This window comes from Ctenopharyngodon idella, chromosome 15 (assembly GCF_019924925.1).
Source record: "Ctenopharyngodon idella isolate HZGC_01 chromosome 15, HZGC01, whole genome shotgun sequence".
Lineage (NCBI taxonomy): Eukaryota > Metazoa > Chordata > Actinopteri > Cypriniformes > Xenocyprididae > Ctenopharyngodon > Ctenopharyngodon idella.
In genome coordinates this window covers 35847796-35868319 of record NC_067234.1, presented here as the reverse complement: position 1 = coordinate 35868319, position 20524 = coordinate 35847796, and the positions used below count along the sequence as shown (strand labels likewise).

Sequence of the window (20524 nt, the reverse complement as noted above, 5' to 3'; positions counted from 1 at the left end):
AGTCACTATAAGGCTTTACACATCAAATGAAATCGGTATCAAACAAAATCTTTTTTTTCCATTGCAGAGGAAACAGATTCTGCATCAGAAGTGGCATTCAGATGTATTTACACAGACCTTATATATATATATATATACACACACACACACACACACAGTGGCAAGAAAAAAGTATCCGAACCCCTTGAATAAACTGTTTTCTGCAGTAATTTGTCATAAAATGTGCTCTAATTCGTCACAATACAAACACAATGATCAGACCTGCAAAACGTTGAGGAGGGATTTTTGTCCATTCTTCTTTAATGGATACAAAGAAATCTCAAAGTGTTTAGGCATGAATTAAATGAGGATCAGATTACATTTTATGACAAGTTCATTCCAAGGGGTTAACATAGGCATACTTTTTCCTGCCACTGTATAAATGAAATAATGTATATTTAGAATACTTATAAATATGAAATTAAACTGCCAGTAGGTGGCGGCAAGTGATTGTCTTTATGGGTGAGTCATTGAGTCATTCATTCAGCTGAATCATTCAAACGGCTGATTCATTTAAGAATCAAACTGAATGCCTGCGTCTCAATGTACATATACTATCCATCCTAAATAGTATGTAACATTAGTCATTTTCAATACTATTTAGGGCAGATAGGGTGGATAGTATGTACAATGGGACGCAGGGAACGTCTTAAATGGGTAATTGAATCATTGAATCAGTCTAAACAAAGCTGTGTGTTAATCGGAGATGGGCAAAGGTTCTGGTATGATCTTTGGAACTGTTTTCGTTGGCCATAAACAGACAATATTGCATCAAAAATGTAAGTCACTTATATTAACTACATGTTCATTGAATTGTATAACATGCAATTTCACATTTGCAAACATGCTATTTGGGAAAACGTACTCGGTGTGTGATGATGCTTAACTGTATCATAGATAGGGAGTGAAGAGGAATTAGATTTATTTAAAATATTTTATAGCGTTTTACAAACCAGTACTTCTATCATAATGTTGCTTGATTAGTCAACTTAATTTTCCGTCCGCTGCATGAGGAGAGTCAGTCAGTTATGTTTTCTAATACGTCAGTGACGGAATGGTCCACAGAGCGCTGCGTGGCGCCATCTGCAGGACAAATATCAGCCAAGATGGAGGAATATCTGATCAGAGCTGTACACGGATACACATTTTTAAATAAATCTAGTAGCAGAGCTACTGCAAGTGATTTTCAGTACTGGAAACCCGCATATCCTTTGCTGAAGAGCGCAGCTCATGGTTGCTTAGTAACAGCAGACGTCACCGGAGCGCTTTGGAAAGGAGAAAGCGGCGCGGACGCGTTTTCCATGCGTTTTTAGACGCGACAACAGTCCTAAAGGGTTCAAATGGTTCAAAGCACCAAATGCGAGTAGAATCAGCGCTGAAACTTGTTACTCACCGGAAACTTTTTTTTAATTTGTAACAATATTTCACAATATTACTGTTTTTCTGTATTTTTGATAAAATAAATGCAGCCTTGGTGAGCAAAAGAGATTTATTTCAAAATAATTAAGAATTGTTTCCAGACTTTTGGCAGGTACTTTAATAATAACAATTCTATTAATTTATTATATTATATAATATATTAATTGTTATCATGATTATTAAATGCTGCAGGACAATAGTATGTATTATTACAATATAAGATATATCTTTTAATGTGATAAAATATATATTTAAAAATAAGAAGTTCTGGGGGCGTGGCTTGGGGGCGTGGCCAAATTTTCCTGCTCTTTTTATCTCTATCTGATCACACACATTTAAGATGATTGTGAGGTAGACTTGAGCTGAAAGAGGGGGGTTTTCATGACTCTTTAATGTTCATTACATTAACCTCTCCTGTTACAATTTTTCTAAATTTTTATGTGATTTTCAGTTTTAATTTGTTATATCAGTTTTTATATAATCTCTTAGAGTAACAGTAAAACTCACTGACATATTTAATTAATTGTTTAAAAAAGAGATATTGCACAAATTATGATCATACATGTAAATATATGTATTATTTCTGCTTGAATTTGACTGCAGGTGTGTTATGATAATGTTTTGTTCTCTGTGACACAGATCAAGATCATCTAACATGGTGATTTGAGTTTATGTTATTGGTTTCTCTTTGATAATGAAGTCTCTGTTGATCTGAGAGAGTGAAGAGTGTGTCATTGTTCTCTACAGGTTGTGGAAGTGTGGTGTCACAGATGAAGGTTGTGCTGCTCTGGCTTCAGCTCTGAGATCAAACCCCTCCTCACACCTGAGATATCTGAATCTGTCTGAGAATAATCTAGGAGACTCGGGAGTGAAGATAGTCTCTGCTGTACTGGAGAATCCTCACTGTAAACTGGAGAAACTGAGGTAAGATCATATGTGACTCTCACATTAAACTGAGTCACTGAATTTTATAATTTCATTTATTCATAAAGTAACAAAATGGAATAGGGGAATTAAACTGTTATTACATTTAGGGCTGTCACTAACGATTATTTTGGTGATCAAGTAATCGGTTGATTATTTTCACAATTAATCAAGTAATCAGATATTTTTTGTGATAATAAAAATAGGCCTAAGCAAACAATGGCCTTTAACATGACTTAAAATACAAATATAATAACAATGGGGCAATAATATCTGGATCAAAAGCAAGTAACCATATGGTTTTATAAAACAACACTTTTAAAATACATAATATAATATACATTGTATAAACAATTATATTATGTATTATAACAAACGCCTGTAGAGGGCGCCAACGGCCTGATGATTGTTGTTGTCCCACTTTACATCAAGTCAAGTACTTTATTGTCATTGTGTAACACAACGAAATTTATGTTGTGCCAACCTCAAAGTGCAATAAGAAGACAATACAAATGACTAACAACATCTAATTACAATAGTTAAAAACATGACATAGTTATTAATAAATAATTAAATAAGTGATATCATACAATAGATAATGCTATAAAAAATAAGCCATTAACTAAGACAGTAATTTAAAATATAGCAGCATAAATGTTCTTGTTGAACTTATTGAGCAGTAACTTATTGTACTTGGTCTGGGAGATAGAGTTCAACAAAGTTATTGCTGAGGGGAAAAAACTGTTTTTCAGTCTGTTCGTGCGTACACGGATTGATTGAAAGCGTCTTCCAGATGGGAGGAGCTGAAACAAATTGTGACAGGGATGAGTGATATCCTTATCTATATTATTGGCCCTTTTTAAACAGTGAGTTTTATAAAGATGTTCAAGAGATGGTAAATCAGTGCCAACAATATCCTGTGCTGTTTTCACAACCTGCTGCAGGGCTTTTTTGGCAGCTTTAGTACAGCTGCCATACCAGGCTGTCATACAGTTAGTCAAGATGCTCTCTGTGGTACATCTGTAGAAGTTGACTAACAGCTTCTGAGGAAGGTTAGCTCTCCTTAGCTTTCTCATAAAGTAAAGGCGTTGTTGTGCTTTGCCTATCAAACATGTGGTATTGTCACCCCAGGAGAGATCCTCTGTAATGGTAACTCCCAGAAACTTGTGGCTGGTGGTTCTCTCTACAATGTCATCTTTAATATTCACAGGACTGTGGGTGATCTTTTTAGTGGTCCTAAAATCCACAATAATTTCTTTGGTCTTTTTGATGTTTAAGACCAGGTTGTTGATGTCACACCACGCTGTCAGGTTCTAAACCTCCTCCCTATATGCAACTTCATTATTGTTTGATATAAGCCCAATGACAGTCGTATCATCTGCAAATTTAACTAGAATGTTCGATTCGTGGATAGCTTGACAGTCATGGGTGAAAAGTGCATAAAGAAGGGGGCTCAGCACACATCCTTGTGGCACACCAGTGCTCAAAGTTAAGGTAGAGGATGTATGCTTGTCCAACCGCACTGACTGAGGGCGGTTGGTAAGAAAATCCAGTAACCAGCTACACATGGAAGGGGTTAGTCCTAATACATGGAGTTTGTTGATCAGTTGACTTGGTACGATGGTGTTAAATGCCGAACCGTAATCAACAAAGAGCATCCTGACATAAGTGTTGGACTTTTCCAGATGTGAAAGGGCAGCATGCATGGCTGTACAGATGGCATCCTCAGTCGATCTATTTGCCCGATAGGCAAACTGATGTTTATCTAGATCAACTGGTACAGAGTCTTTGATGTGAGTGATTACTAGCCTTTCAAAACATTTTGCAATAACAGGAGTCAGAGCAATCGGTCGATAATCGTTGAGGCATGTTACCATGTTTTTTTTGAAACAGGCACAATGGTCGTGGTTTTTAGGCACATAGGAAATTTACATAAGGAGGGGGAGAGGTTGAAAATGTTTGTAAACACTTCTGGCAGTTGGTAGGCGCAGGCCTGTAACACACGTCCATGTACACCATCAGGACCAGCTGCTTTCCTTGTGCTGATGTTGTTAAGCGCTTGACATACCTCCTGTGTATGGAGAACAAAGGGGTGTGAATTTCCTGTCAGTTTGAAGTGAACTGGAAATTGATTATTGTCCTTTTCAAACCGAGCAAAGAAGCTGTTAAGTTCCTCTGCAAGATAAGCATTATTATTTGATGATAAATGTTGTATGTCATTCTTCTTATTATAATCAGTGATTGCCCGAATGCCTTGCCACATTCACCGTGGATTAGAGTTATTGCTGAAATCCTCTTCAATCCACTGTTTATACTTTAATTTTGCAGACCTGATGCCACTCTTAAGGCTAGCTCGGGCAACTTTGTAAGCAGAGATATCTCCTGATTTAAAGGCTGTGTCCCTTGCCCTGATCAGCTGTTTGACTTCATTATCCATCCATGGTTTCTCACATTGTGCCTCATTTATGAAATGAACGTACGACAGAAAACGGTGCATACGGCTGTTTCCACACATAACTTGCCATTTATCAATATGGACGTGAGCGGTCTACGATCAAATTTTTTGAGTTATCCTGAACTTGCATGCAGCATTGTAAATCTGGTGGAGAATTGTAATGAGAGCACTTTGATCATTTAGATTATTTTCCTGATAACAACTGAAGCTCATTAGTCGATCATAAACCGTTAAGATTAGAATGTCAAATTAAAATGAAATTAGAATAGATGGGTGTTTGTGACCCATTAAAAATACCATAAAATAATGTTTTTTTTTCCAGGGGTTTAGCTTTACATGCGCAAATAGCCGCGTAAACAACAGAACATGAGGATTCACACATCGTCACATCACACACCTGCAGTATGGAGGACCAAACCTGCAAAAACAATAAATATATAAATACACAAATAAGTCCATAAATAAATAAATCCACAAAATGATGCATAAATAAATAAATAAATAAATAAATAAATGTGCAAATTAATACATAAATCCTCATATTCCTGCATAAATAATTACATAAATAATTGAATGTGTGAGGATATAAATAAGTAAATAAATAAAACAAATGTTAGGGAAAAAAAAAAAAAAAAAAAAAATGTTAAAGGAAACACTAAACTCAAAGTTGACTTTTTTTCCTTTTAACCGTTTATTTATTATTGAATGTAGCTTCATATTTATTTTTCCTTGGCACAACATGCTAATGAGAGGCTGTCAATCAAGAAGGCGGTCTCTGTGCCTCCATTGGCTGATCGTTGTAAAAGAGCCATTGGCTGACACTGTTGAAAATAGTAGTCTGACAGACCCAATGACTGATCATTGGAGTTTTTTTCTCGCGTGGCGCCATCTGCAGGACAAAGATCAGCCAAGATGGAGGAATATCTGATCAGAGCTGTACACGGATACACATTTTAAATAAATCTAGTAGCAGAGCTACTGCAAGTGATTTTCAGTGCTGGAAATCCGTATATCCTTTGCTGAAACTACCGCGTTGTCATGGAGAGCGCAGCTCATGGTTGCTTAGTAACAGCAGACGCCACCGGAGCGCTTTGGAAAGGAGAAAGTGGCGCGGACGCGTTTTCCATGCGTTTTTAGACGCGACAACAGTCCTAAAAGGGTTCAAATGGTTCAAAGCACCAAATACGAGTAGAATCAGCGCTGAAACTTGTTACTCACTGGTAACTTTTTTTATGAATGTTGGTGAGAATTTACCAACCTCACGCGGGCAGGGCTTTTATACTTCGAGAACGGACACTGACTGCACTAGTGATATAAAACACAGTTCTGTTAAGAGCAATACTTTTAAAAAGGTAGCCTAACATTTTTCTGACAAACAAATCGCTCCCAAATCAGAAGCAGCACAGTAATTACTGACACAGTAAAGGGTAGGCTATTTAAATAAAAGACGAACGAAAAATAAATGAACGAACGGTAATAAATATTGAACACGCCGTCCCAGTAAAATCTTTTTAGTTTTAACAAGCTCCTATATTTCGCAGTAGATAATAATGGGTAAAAAGGCTATTACATTTTGTTTCTATGTCAAAGCAGCGCAGCTTAACCCAAAATACGAGTTCATGCAGTTGTGCGCTTCAGACAGAGAATACTCCAGTTGCGGGGAACACATTAGTAGGCTAAGAAGCAAATATATTTATTAAGTATAACAAGGTTGGGTTCCTTAAACTCTCCATCATATTAAAAACGGCTAGGCTATGTAAGATAATTTTAAAAAAGAGTACTGTATTTCACTAGATTTTATAGTGTAAACATTCAAGCGCGAATGAGAACCCTTTCACGAGGGCGATGCCAGAAGTGCAAAAAAAACAAACAACAAAAAACCCCCACAAATATTCAAATCCCAAAATTGAAAATCGAATACCAACCTACCAAACGAATATTCTGGTCCAGCCCTAGAAAGAGGGAAGTTTCATGACTCTTTAATGTTCATTACATTAACCTCTCCTGTTACAATTTTTCCTGATTTTTATATGATATTCCGTTTTAATTTGTTATGAGTTTTTATATAATCTCTTAGAGTAACAGTAAAACTCAGTGACATATTTAATTAATTGTTTAAAAAAAGAGGTAGTGCACAAATTATGATCATACATGTAAATATATGTATTATTCCTGCTTGAATTTGACTGCAGGTGTGTTATGATAATGTTTTTTTCTCTGTGACACAGACCAAGATCATCTAACATGGTGATTTGAGTTTATGTTATTGGTTTCTCTTTGATAATGAAGTCTCTGTTGATCTGAGAGAGTGAAGAGTGTGTCATTGTTCTCTACAGGTTGAATGATTGTGGTGTCACAGATGAAGGTTGTGCTGCTCTGGCTTCAGCTCTGAGATCAAACCCCTCCTCACACCTGAGAGATCTGAATTTGTCTGAGAATAATCTAGGAGACTCTGGAGTGAAGATAGTCTCTGCTGTACTGGAGAATCCTCACTGTAAACTGGAGAAACTGTGGTAAGATCATTTGTGACTCTCACATGAAACTGAGTCACTGAATTTTATAATTTCATTTATTCATGAAGTAACAAAATGGAATAGGGGAATTAAACTGTTATTACATTTAGGGCTGTCACTAACAATTATTTCAGTGATAAAGTAATCGGTCGATTATTTTGACAGTCAAGTAATTGAATATTTTTTGTGATAATAAAAATAGACCTAAGCAAAAAATGGCCTTTAACATGACTTAAAATACAAATATAATAACAATGGGGCAATAATATCTGGATCAAAAGCAAGTAATCATATTGTTTGATATAACAACACTTTTAAAATACATAATATAATATACAGTGTATAAACAATTATATTATGTATTATAACAAATGCCTGCAGAGGGCGCCAACGGCCTGATGATTGTTGTTGTCCCACTTTACATTAGATCAAATCTGTATTTAATATTGGCCAAACGACATTTAATTCAAATGTTCACTTAATGTTTGATATTTGGCAACTTCTTTATGACAGAAATGTTACAGCCACTGTAATTTCTTGAACAAGAATATGTGGACATCAAAACATGCAAACTCAACTCAGAGATTAAACTTTTATTTTGAAATCGTGATGAACAGTTCACATATTTCAGAGATATTGACGTATTCTCCTGTGTTGGTGTAGGTTAATAAATGATTTACCTTACAAATCTGATGAAATGGCACACATTGGGCCTCATTTATGAAACGAACATACAACAGAAAACGGTGCATACGGCCGTTTCCACACAAAACTTGCCATTTATTAATATGGACGTGAGCGGTCTACGATCAGTTTTTTTGAGTTGTCCTGAACTTGCATGCAGCATTGTAAATCTGGTGGAGAATTGTAATGAGAGCATTTTGATCATTTAGATTATTTTCCTGATAACAACTGAAGCTCATTAGTCGATCATAAACCGTTAAGATTAGAATGTCAAATTAAAATTAAATTAGAATAGAAGGGTGTTTGTGACCCATTAAAAATACCATAAAATAATGTTTTTTTCCAGGGGTTTAGCTTTACATGCGCAAATAGCCGCATAAACAACAGAACATGAGGATTCACACATCGTCACATCACACACCTGCAGTATGGAGGACCAAACCTGCAAAAACAATAAATATATAAATATGCAAATAAATAAGTCCATTAATAAATCCACAAAATGATACATATATAAATAAATAAATAAATGTGCTAATAAATACATAAATCCAGATATTCCTGCATAAATAATTGAGTGTGTGAGGATATAAATAAATAAAGAAATAAAACGAATGTTGGGGGAAATAAAAAAAAAAATGTTAAAGGAAACACTAAACTGAAAGTTGACTTTTTTTTTTTCTTTTTTCCTTTTAACCGTTTATTCATTTTGAATGCAGCTTCATATTTATTTTTCCTTGGCACAACATGCTAATGAGAGGGTGTCAATCAAAAAGAGCTCTGTGATAGTTTGATTACTGTTGAGGAAGTCTTAAATGCTGTCGCACATATTAAGGTTAATAAATCTCCTGGGGTCGATGGCCTCACGGCCGACTTTTATAAAACCTTTTCTGATCTTATTGCCCCCTTTCTTACAGAGGTTTATATAGAGAGTACAGAAAATCAATGTCTTCCACCTACTTTAACTCAAGGATTTATAACTTTGATTCCAAAACCAAAAAAAGACGCATTGCTGTTAGATAACTGGAGACCAATTTCTCTATTAAACAATGATTATAAGATCTTTGCCAACAGAATCAAGTCAGTCATGGATCCTCTTATAGATGAGGCACAAACTGGCTTCCTAAAGAAAAGACATATTTCCCTTGCTGTTCCTGTTTGCTCCTGTCTAACCCTGCCTGTACGACCACGCTCTTATTTAATAAAGCTTGCAAATGGATCCCCGCTCTGCCGACCCATCATTACAGTAACAAAACACATTATATTAGGAAATCTATAATATTGAATACTTATGAATCAGGTGGATTGAACTTCCTTGATTTCAGTACTCTAAATAATAATTTTAAAATTAATTGGATTAGACATTTTATTCTAAATCCAAATTGTCTTTGGAATTTTATACCCAGTTTTGTTTTCTCCAAAGTAGGTGGTCTTGAATTTCTCTTGATTTGCAACTACAAAATTGATAAAGTCCCTCTGATCTTATCTTGCTTTCACAAACAAATGTTGCGCTTGGTCCCTGTTATATAAGCATAACTTTCCACCCCATAGATATTTAATTTGGAACAATTACAATATATTATTTAAAAATAAATCCTTATTTTTTTGAAAGATGGTTCTTAGCAGGCATAATACGAGTGGATCAATTATTGAATCAAGAAGGCTTATTATTCACTTACTCTGAATTTCTAGATTTTCATAGAATTCCAGTGACACCAAGGGAATTCTCTATTGTCATGGATGCAATTCCCACAGGGGTCCTGGCATTATTCAGAGCTAATACCCAAACCAGTGTTGCTCCCTCTTCTTCATTTAATTTATTTGATACTGCAGTTGGGAAACTTTGTTTTGCCCCCGGAGTCTAAAATGTTAATAAAACTATTCGTTCTCTTCTTCAAAAAGATATTGTCACTAGGCCCATCTGTATTGTTTATTGGAATAGACTGGTGGGAGGTTTGTTATGGAAAGCCATCTGGACTTTACCAAACAAATACTTATTGGTAAATAAAATTAAGGAAATAACTTTTAAGATACTACCCAGTAAATAACTTTCTTGTGAAATTTAAAAATGATGATTTAAACTCTTCTTTTTGCAATACACTGGCTGAAACTTTGTTTCATTTGTTTTGGCATTGCGCTCATGTAAGAAAATTTTGGAAAGATTTGTCTAGATTTATTATTGACAACATTGACTCCACCTTTTCGTTGTGTTTAGAAAATGTTATATTTGGTTTTACTAATATCCCCCCAAATAAAAGAAAAGAATACTATATTATGAATTTAATTTTAATTTATGCTAAATTTCACATACATAAATGTAAGTACAGTAAAACTCATCCTTTGTTTTTGGTTCTTGAAAAAGAAATGCAAATATATATCAAGACTATTCTTCATTCACATAATAAGAAAGCAATTAAAACTGTTTCTATCTGTGAATCCTTTAATATATTTATATAATTTTACAGCCTCCCCCCGGCTGTCTGTTTTCTCTATGTGTATATGTATTGTAGTTTTGACTGTACATTGACTTTGTTTTGTTTGAAGTTCTATTAAAAAAAAAAAAAAAAAAATTCAAAGAAAATGGCGCAAGTTGTAATTCGTTGTCTAGTTTGCTACGGGATGTGGCAGATCAGCTGGAGAGTTGTAAGTTATTTTCACCTAATGTTATTCGCATTATGCCGAAATATTTAAACTATTTTCCAGAAATAAAAACACGGAGCTGAAGCTACTTATGTGATCTCCACAGCATCATCGTCAAAGAGTCTGGAACCGTCGACGTCAGACGCCTAGAGTCAGACACCCAGTGGATGGTTGGTTAGAAGATTGTTGATAGCTAGCTATAACTTTAGCAAAATGACAAATAACGTTAATGCCGTAAATGTTTTAAATTGGGAGCACGGAGAAAACTTTATACGACGATCAGATGGTCTCATATTGTCCCATCCATCGTCATTGTTAACGTGGGTAGATGATATGAAGAAGTGGCCAGAGGAAACCTATGGGGACTGTCAGGAGTTGATGGAGCAGCATGTAGAGGGTGTAGATGAAGAAGACTGGAGTTATTTTAAATCAGTTTTGTTAAACGAGAGATAACTTTGTGATTTGTTTTAGAAAATGTTTAATTTAATACAAGTTTTATAAAATCGGTTGTAAGAGTGTTTGTTGTCATCAAGAAGCTAGAGAAACCTTTTACTGACCTTCATGTAGAGGTAATATTTCACCATTTAATTTTCATATGTAATAAACCAAGATTTAATTCATTTGCAAACTTGATATGACTTATTACATTTAAATCAGAAGACTTAATTCCTTTGAGTTTTAAGGGGAATCTACAGTGCTCACAATATATGGATTTAAAAATGACATCTTTCTCTCTTCTGACTGCTGTTATCAATCGCTCTCAATTTTTTCCCTCTTTTTGAAGTTTGTAAAAGTTTTTCTTTTGCTATTTGCGCAAATAAAAACAAAAAATATATTTAATGTAGTCTCTCATTCACCGCTATAAAAGTTTACCCAACTATGACGACTTCTGCTTCTGAGAAACACGAAAATGTGAAAAGGGTCTATTGAGGATTTTTTTAAATCAAGTACTCAAATTAAACGAGGAATCATGAAAGTCCTAATTACATTCATTAAAACAACACGTGGCAGGAGAGTCAGCTGACAGCGTCGATTGTCCTCCATTTGTTTTTCTTCTCAAGTCTCGTTTGATCTCGTGAGTCTCTGTGAGATCTCGTCTCGCTGAGAAATCGTTCCTACAGTCAACAGGTGTGTGGTCTCGCGGTCCGACTGAATCATCTAGTGTGTCCCAGGCCTAAATGAACTGTAGAAATCATATTTTTCTATGTTCAAGTGTTTGTTGAGTTGAGGTGATTGAGTGATTGATCTGTAAATGATTGAACACATGAGCTGCTCCTCAGTAAGGAGATACGATCAACATTTAAAGTCGGCATGAAATGATTCAAATTGCTTGATGGTTCAAATTGCGCAATGCCTTAAGCAGTTAACATCGAAAGCTCAGCCGAACAGCTGATCATAGCTGTACAGGGTGGTTTTTATTTCTCATCTCCATAAATATATCTAGTAGTAAAGCTAATGCAAGGGCTAGAAATCAATTTATCCTTTGCTGTAACTTACTAGAGCGCAGTTCATGGTTGGATAGCAACGACAGACGCCATGAGAGCGGAAGCGCTTTGGAAAGAAGGAGAAAGCGGTGCGGCCGCGCTTTCCACGCGTTTTTAGACGCGATATGTAAATGGCCCCAAATACGTCAGGGACGGAATGGTCCAGAGAGCGCTGTGCGGCGCCATCTGCAGGACAAAGATCAGCCAAGATGGAGGAATATCTGATCAGAGCTGTACACGGATACACATTTTTAAATAAATCTAGCAGCAGAGCTACTGCAAGTGATTTTCAGTGCTGGAAATCCGTATATCCTTTGCTGAAAGTACCGCGTCGTCATGGAGAGTGCAGCTCATAGTTGCTTAGTAACAGCAGACGCCACCGGAGCGCTTTGGAAAGGAGAAAGCGGCGCGGACGCGTTTTCCATGCGTTTTTAAACGCGACAACAGTCCTAAAAGAGTTCAAATGGTTCAAAGCACCAAATGCGAGTAGAATCAGCGCTGAAACTTGTTACTCACCGGAAACTCTTTTTATGAATGTTGGTGAGAATTTGAGATTACATAGTACTGTCATAAAATTAACAACGGTTGTGATGTAATTACATAAATATAGGCTGTAGTCTGACGCGCTGCATGTTTGCTGTAACAGTACTGTGTTTTCAGTGTCGATTCACTGTAAATGCTGCTGCGTTTGTGACGCTTTAATTTGCATTTGGGAACGCAACATTCGTCATTAGAATCGTTTATAATTATGTTGTTGTTTACAAAGAGAAGTTTCAGTGTCACATGATCCTTCAGAAATGCTGATTTGCTGCTCAAGAAACATTCACTATTTATTATTATCAATGTTAAAAAGCAGTTTTTGCTGCCAAACATTTTTGTGGAAACAATGATACCATTCAAACATTTGTGGAAAGATTTAAAAAAGAGAAATTGATACTATAATTCATCATACATTAAAGTGATTAAAAAGTGAGAAGAGTGAAGACATTTAAAATGTTACAAAATTTCTATTTAATAAATGTAATATATTTGTTAAATGCACATACTGTAAATGCTGTTCATTGAACTTTCTCTTTTTCAAAGAATACTGAAAAATAAAATGTATCACCATTTCCAGAATAATATGAAGCAGCACAACTGTTTTCAACATTGATAATAATCAGAAATGTTTCTTGAGCATCAAATCGAATTTTAATGATTTCTGAAAGATCATGTGACACTGAAAACTGGAGTAATGATGCTGAAATTCTGCTTTGATCACAGGAATAAATTACACTTTATAATATATTAAAATAGAAAACTTTTTGTAAAATTTGTAACAATATTTCACAATATTACTGTTTTTCTTTTTATTATTACAATATGTGAAATATCTTTAAATGTGATAAAATAAATATATATTTTTTAAATAATGAGGGCGTGGCCAGATTTTCCTGCTCTTTTTATCTCTATCTGATCACACACATTTAAGATGATTGTGAGGTAGACTTGAGCTGAAAGAGGGGGGTTTCATGACTCTTTAATGTTCATTACATTAACCTCTCCTGTTACAATTTTTCTAGATTTTTATGTGATATTCAGTTTTAATTTGTTATATCAGTTTTTATATAATCTCTTAGAGTAACAGTAAAACTCACTGACATATTTAATTAATTGTTTAAAAAAGAGATATTGCACAAATTATGATCATACATGTAAATATATGTATTATTCCTGCTTGAATTTGACTGCAGGTGTGTTATGATAATGTTTTGTGCTCTGTGACACAGACCAAGATCATCTAACATGGTGATTTGAGTTTATGTTATTGGTTTCTCTTTGATAATGAAGTCTCTGTTGATCTGAGAGAGTAAAGAGTGTGTCATTGTTCTCTACAGGTTGAGTAAGTGTGGTGTCACAGATGAAGGTTGTGCTGCTCTGGCTTCAGCTCTGAGATCAAACCCCTCCTCACACCTGAGAGATCTGGATCTGTCTGAGAATAATCTAGGAGACTCTGGAGTGAAGACAGTCTCTGCTGTACTGGAGAATCCTCACTGTAAACTGGAGAAACTGTGGTAAGATCATATGTGACTCTCACATGAAACTGAGTCTCTGAATTTTATAATTTCATTTATTCATAAAGTAACAAAATGGAATAGGGGAATTAATCTGTTATTACATTTAGGGCTGTCACTAACGATTATTTTGGTGATCAAGTAATCGGTCGATTATTTTCACAATCAAGTAATCGGATAATTTTTGTGATAATAAAAATAGACCTAAGCAAACAATGGCCTTTAACATGACTTAAAATACAAATATAATAACAATGGGGCAATAATATCTGGATCAAAAGCAAGTAATCATATGGTTTGATATAACAACACTTTTAAAATACATAATATAATATACAGTGTATAAACAATTATATTATGTATTATAACAAATGCCTGCAGAGGGCGCCAACGGCCTGATGATTGTTGTTGTCCCACTTTACATCAGATCAAATCTGTATTTAATATTGGCCAAACGACATTTAATTCAAATGTTCACTTAATTTTTAATATTTGGCAACTTCTTGATGGCAGAAATGCTACAGCCACATCAAAACATGCAAACTCAACTCAGAGATTAAACTTTTATTTTGAAATCGTGATGAACAGTTCACATATTTCAGAGATATTGACGTATTCTCCTGTGTTGGTGTAGGTTGTAAGAAATGATTTACCTTACAAATCTGATGAAATGGCACACATTGGGCCTCATTTATGAAATGAACGTACGACAGAAAACGGTTCGTACGGCCATTTCCACACAAAACTTGGCATTTATCAATATGGACATGAACGTTTCTACGATCAGTTTTTTTGAGTTAGCATGAACTTACATGCAGCTAGTGTTGTAGTACTCGAGACCGGCCTTAAGACCAGTTTTTGAAGGTCTCGGTCTTGTCTTGGTCTCAAAGGACTCAGGATTTTATTTCAAGACCGGTCAAGACCACACCTGCGGGGATATCACTAAATTGCTGTTGCATTGTCTGATTTCTTTGTTAACATCATTAATTTGATTGGATGTAAAACTTACTGCTTCAAATGCCATCAGTAGCTTATTTCTAATTTCATTTATTTTGTTACTGTTGTGCCGGGTCAGAAATCAACAAGGGATTGTGTCAAAAATGTCACCAAAATTAATAAAAATGTCACCAAAATTCAAGATCTGATTGCAAAAAAGTACTTGTATAACATCTTTATTTATAATATAACATGATATAATTAAGCAATATCATAAGAAAGAGGTCTGTTTTCACAAATATGAGCACAATTGCAAACGTGATATTGATTTTTTTTTTTTTTTTTAAACAAATGTTATAAACAATTTTCTTTTTAAAACATTATTCTCAACATTATTTATGCATTGGTAATTGTACCAATTCAGATGCAACTTCTGTTCCACCTCTGCAGTGTAAAGATGAATTTTGTTGTTAGTGATTTAACAGCTCTATATAGTGTCTTATTATTCTAATTGTAATTATTGATTAAAAAGAAGACATTTCTCAGGCAGTAAATGTGGATCTTTCAGATGAATTTGAGGAGTGCTAGTCTGGGCCCGGTTGCATGAAAGCCCTTAAGAAAACCCTTAGTTATGAGGTTAAGGGTACCCTTAGTGAAACATGGGTTGCAAAAAAAAAACCTTAAGGCTGTCACTAAGTATTTCCCTTAATTGCTTAAGTGTTCCCTTAAGATCTGTTATGAATTGCAACAAAGTCCTTAGTAATCATTTAGCCCTAAAAAAAATTAAGGGATCAAAACAGGTCCCTTAAGTCATCTGCTGAACTCAAACACAATGGATGATTTCATGTTAACTGAGGATGAGGAAGTACCGATGTGTATTTTTAGCGATCGAAATAAGCCTGTTGAAAATATGACGTGAAACAAGCGTGTGTTGTAAAAAATAAAATTGAATGAACACAGCGCTTTCATATTTTTATCACTTAGCTTTTTTTTTATCCTTGGTCCAGTTTGGTTTAGATTTATTTTTTAGCACACAGGACTAGGCATCGAGCCGTGATGCATATAGGTAAATAAAATAAATAGGACTACACGACATATATACATACACTCTAACACATTGTATTTGTTTTTTATAATATCTTTATTAAATCCAGTGATCGCGCAGGCGCCTCACACACACACACACACACACACACACACACACACACAACATCAGGTCTATCGTTTATAACTTGACATTTCAGCCATTCATCATCAAATTAAAACGCAATCAGACAAACATAACAGTTACACTGCTCAAATGAAATGATCCGCTGTAAATCAGCGCCCAACCACACACATTTTTGTGCATGTGAAGGATGCTGTTTAATGAATAATAATTTAGTAACCAAAATGTTCCATGCAAATATAGAAACATATTCGGATTCTTGCCAAATGAGAGAGGTGAGCACATCAGTTTCACTTCAGCCTTTAAAAATAATTTTGGCTTGACTTTTGTTGTTTATAATGAATGCCACTATGACTATATAATTTATGTTTTATTTTATAGTTTAATATATAATTTTATAGCTTCTTTTTCATTCTTGTTCTGTTGAATACCGTAACTTAAATGATTTGTTGTGGAGGGAACTACAATAGGTCTATGGATGTTTTGTTTTATTTACCGCTATTAAATATACATATAAATTAATGTAATTGTTTGCAATAACAAGGTTAACGGGTGTTTTTGGATCAATTTCTCTTTCATGAGATTACTTCCTTTTCTTGGCCGGGTTACGTTTCTCCGTGTCGTAAACTGTAGGGGCGAGGCTTCTCAACCGTGAATTTTTAGGGGCGTGATATTTAAATGATGAGTGTTTTCAGCCGCCACATTTATCAACATACGATCATTCGTACGATAGGATATGATGCCAGCATATGAATGTTTGATAAATCACAGGTGAACCCTGTTGAAAGAGGAAAACTGCAATAGACCTTTATCACACTTCCTATATCCGGTAAGTGAAGCAGTGTATCGCTACTTCCGGTCCCATCGCAACTCAGTCAAACTAATGTCTGAATCCTCTCGCCGGTGTTACTGCAGCGATCCGGCTGCTCTAATTCTAAACAACGACATCCTCGCCTCAGTTTTCACGATTTCTCGACACGACAAGAACTGAGGAAAGCATGGGTGAGACTGATACGGCGGGATGAAGGTCCTTCTTTTAAAATAATATGTGGACGCTGGAGTACGTTCATGTGTAGTAGATGCATTTCCAAATTGAGAATGTTTACATCTCATATCTTCAACTTGCTGAAATGTTTCCTTCCAAATACATTTATTTCCCATCTAACCTGTCGCAGTCCAGTGCTCGTCTTCTCATTAACTGTGTTTTTCTCTTACTGATCATATTTCTTACCTGTTGAATTTACATTTATAAGTGAATTTGACTGATAAACACCCTTTATGAAAATGAACCATGGTTTTATTACAGTAAAAGGGTAGTAACCATGTTTTTTCACAGATTGATTATCATTTGTATTACCACCGTTTTACTACAAAATACCATGGTTAAAATATGGTTAGCAAGACCATGGTTAATTTGTGGTTACCATGGTTTAACTATAATAACCATGTTTTTTAGTTTTTTTTGTAGTAAAACCATGGTTAATTTTAATAAGAGCAGTTTTAAAATAGATGAATGAATGTGCGGTAACTGCCTTAAAGAAATTTAATGATGTTAAACATTTAATCAATTGTAAACAGTAACGGTTTGACAGTGTGAATACTTTGAATATTAATTAAGAATTTTGGCATGAATGTGTGAATTACATACAGTGAAATGATTTTCAATGAAAAATGACACAATGACTAAAATATTTAATACAAATGAATAAATATGTTGATTCTGATCTTCTTCTTCAGGTCTCTCACACTGCAGCGTCGCGGTCACTATTGGTTCAGACGAGCACACTGACATAAAAACTGCTGAAATAATCATGTATGTTTACGAGCCACGGCTTTCTCAGATCAGCTTATGATGATTAAAACTACAAGTTCTGTTGAGTTTGGAAAATTCTGAACACATTAATCATAAGAATAGCTCTTCTCTCTCTGAAAATGTCTGGATTTTGAAATCATCCTGCAGATGCTCATTTTAAGAGGTGTTTATTCAACTAGGTGATAACAGCCCATTGAAAATATACATAACCGGAAGAATCGATACACTGCTTCGACGAGCACTTCCGGTAATCAATCCCACTGTGATAAAGGTCTATTGATCCTTTTCACAGACTGTGATGACGCGTTTAACGGTCATCAATATTGTATATATTTAGTATTATATTACATTTGCATTAAATTACAAAAAAATGTTCCCTCTATTTTTTTCCCTCTTTTTGAAGGTTGTAAAAACACTATTATGGAGTTTTTCTTTTGCTATTTGTGCAAATAGAAACACAAAAAATATATTTAATGTAGTCTCTCATTCACCGCTATAAAAGTTTACCCAACTATGACGACTTCTGCTTCTGAGAAACACGGAAATGTGAAAAGGGTCTATTGAGGATTTTTTTAAATCAAGTACTCAAATTTAAACGAGGAATCATGAAAGTCCTAATTACATTCATTAAAACAACACGTGGCAGGAGAGTCAGCTGACAGCGTCGATTGTCCTCTATTTGTTTTTCTCAAGTCTCGTTTGATCTCGTGAGTCTCTGTGAGATCTCGTCTCGCTGTGAAATCGTTCCTACAATCAACAGGTGTGTGGTCTCGCGGTCCGACTGACGGTGTGTTCCAAACGGGATATATCGCCCTCCGAAGGGCACTTCAGAGTGAAAACAATCATGGCCGCCATATTGAAGGGTCGTTCCAAACCAAAGTGCTCAAAACTGGCCACTTCAAGGGGCCCTTCTGAATGAAGGATTCTGAAGGGTCCAACTGATGGACACTTCAGGCCCCCATGATCCTTTGCACAGGGAAGTTGTTTGACGTCCCAGAATGGGTACAGGAGGCTCGGAGTAAGATTTTACCTATAAATGTATGTATAGTATTTTTCTATACTACTGTAATATTTATACGAGCTAGATTTGGTACATTATTATGGTCAAAGCGACATTGTACTTTAACAAAAACACTTTACAGCTCCCTTTATCAGTCCATTCAAATGTTTCAAATACACAATATACGATATGCTGCGATAAACAAAAAAAAAATCAACTCTACTCATCATTTTTTGGGGGGGGTCAACCAGTGTACAAAATGTGCGACGAAGGCGCCTCCTTGATTGTCTCGTTAAGATGACACAGAAGTGCGTTCCAAAAAAAGAGTTTTTTTATTTCCCCTACACCCTTCATCCCTTCGAAGCGCTCACTCCGGAGGGTAAACCCTTTGAAGGGATTAGGGCATAGGGATGAGCCCTTCCGAATGGAACGCAGAGTGAATCATCTAGTGCAGTGACGCCTGCAGCCGTACAGCTGTATGCACTCCCTGTGCCTACCATGAGAGGGCACTAATTAATGCCGATTTGATTTTATTTATTATTTTTACATATTTTTAAAATTGATTATTAAAATCTATATGCGTACACGTGACATATTAAGAAAGCAAGAGATAATGAGAATAAATAAAGGTGTGTGTTTATGTGTTGTAAAGTCAAGTGTGTGTGTGTGTGTGTGTGTGTGCATGGTTGGCCGTGGGAGATATGGGTGAAAAGAAATCTGATTGGCTAGTTTAGTTTTGTTGCTTTTTCCACACATGAAAAATAACATTACAGATAATGTTTAAAAACAGGCTCAAAATGAGTAAACGCTCTAAAAAAAACTAAATTCGATGGGAAAATTTGCAAAAAGGCCTAAAACTATTGAGCAGGGATGGAGAAATGAAGACTCTTAAAGTCATCATGAAATCAAAATTGACCCTATTTACTTTGTTAGTGCATATTACTAGTCTTGTGGTGAACAATTAATCCGTGCAAGTTAATACACAGAAAAAGATTGTTTGTCGTGGTAATCTTTAATCAAAACCTGAAAAGTTACTTCCGGTCTGAAATGGCGTTCCTTCTCTGATGACGTCAGTTTGACGGCTTGGGTTGAAAATGTTTAAACCTCTCCCCTCCGACCGTTAGTCTGCTATGAGCGAGAGATGGAGAGGAGGAGCGCTAAAGTAAAACCCTGCCCTCTGTTCAATATTCCCTTTCACTTGGAAATACGTCACAACGCTGGAGAAAAGTCGCTTGCAACTTCCGGTTCACGGGGACTTTAAACCTTTGAAGCTTTTTTTTTTCTAAATGTTTTGGGAAAAGTTTGTTTTATTATTATATTACTATTATTATTATGATTGCAAACATTACAAAGATGACATTAATGATACACAGTTTTGTATAGAGTACACAACAT

General features: G+C 35.3%; 1 protein-coding gene and 1 long non-coding RNA gene across 49 annotated transcripts in view; one reads left to right on the top strand and one right to left on the bottom strand.

The window, feature by feature from the left end:
- LOC127495222 (uncharacterized) overlaps positions 1 to 20524 on the bottom strand; it is a 200533-nt gene that overhangs the window by 3495 nt on the left and 176514 nt on the right. The window lies entirely within an intron of this gene.
- Positions 1 to 20524, top strand: part of LOC127495149 (NACHT, LRR and PYD domains-containing protein 12-like) — a 400157-nt gene that overhangs the window by 293279 nt on the left and 86354 nt on the right. For all 48 annotated transcript variants that reach the window (XM_051861739.1, XM_051861730.1, XM_051861702.1 and 45 more), the window contains 3 exons: positions 2206 to 2382; positions 7174 to 7350; positions 14036 to 14212. In XM_051861739.1, the coding sequence (XP_051717699.1) occupies positions 2206 to 2382; positions 7174 to 7350; positions 14036 to 14212 (531 nt within the window). The remainder of the gene's footprint in view (positions 1 to 2205; positions 2383 to 7173; positions 7351 to 14035; positions 14213 to 20524) is intronic.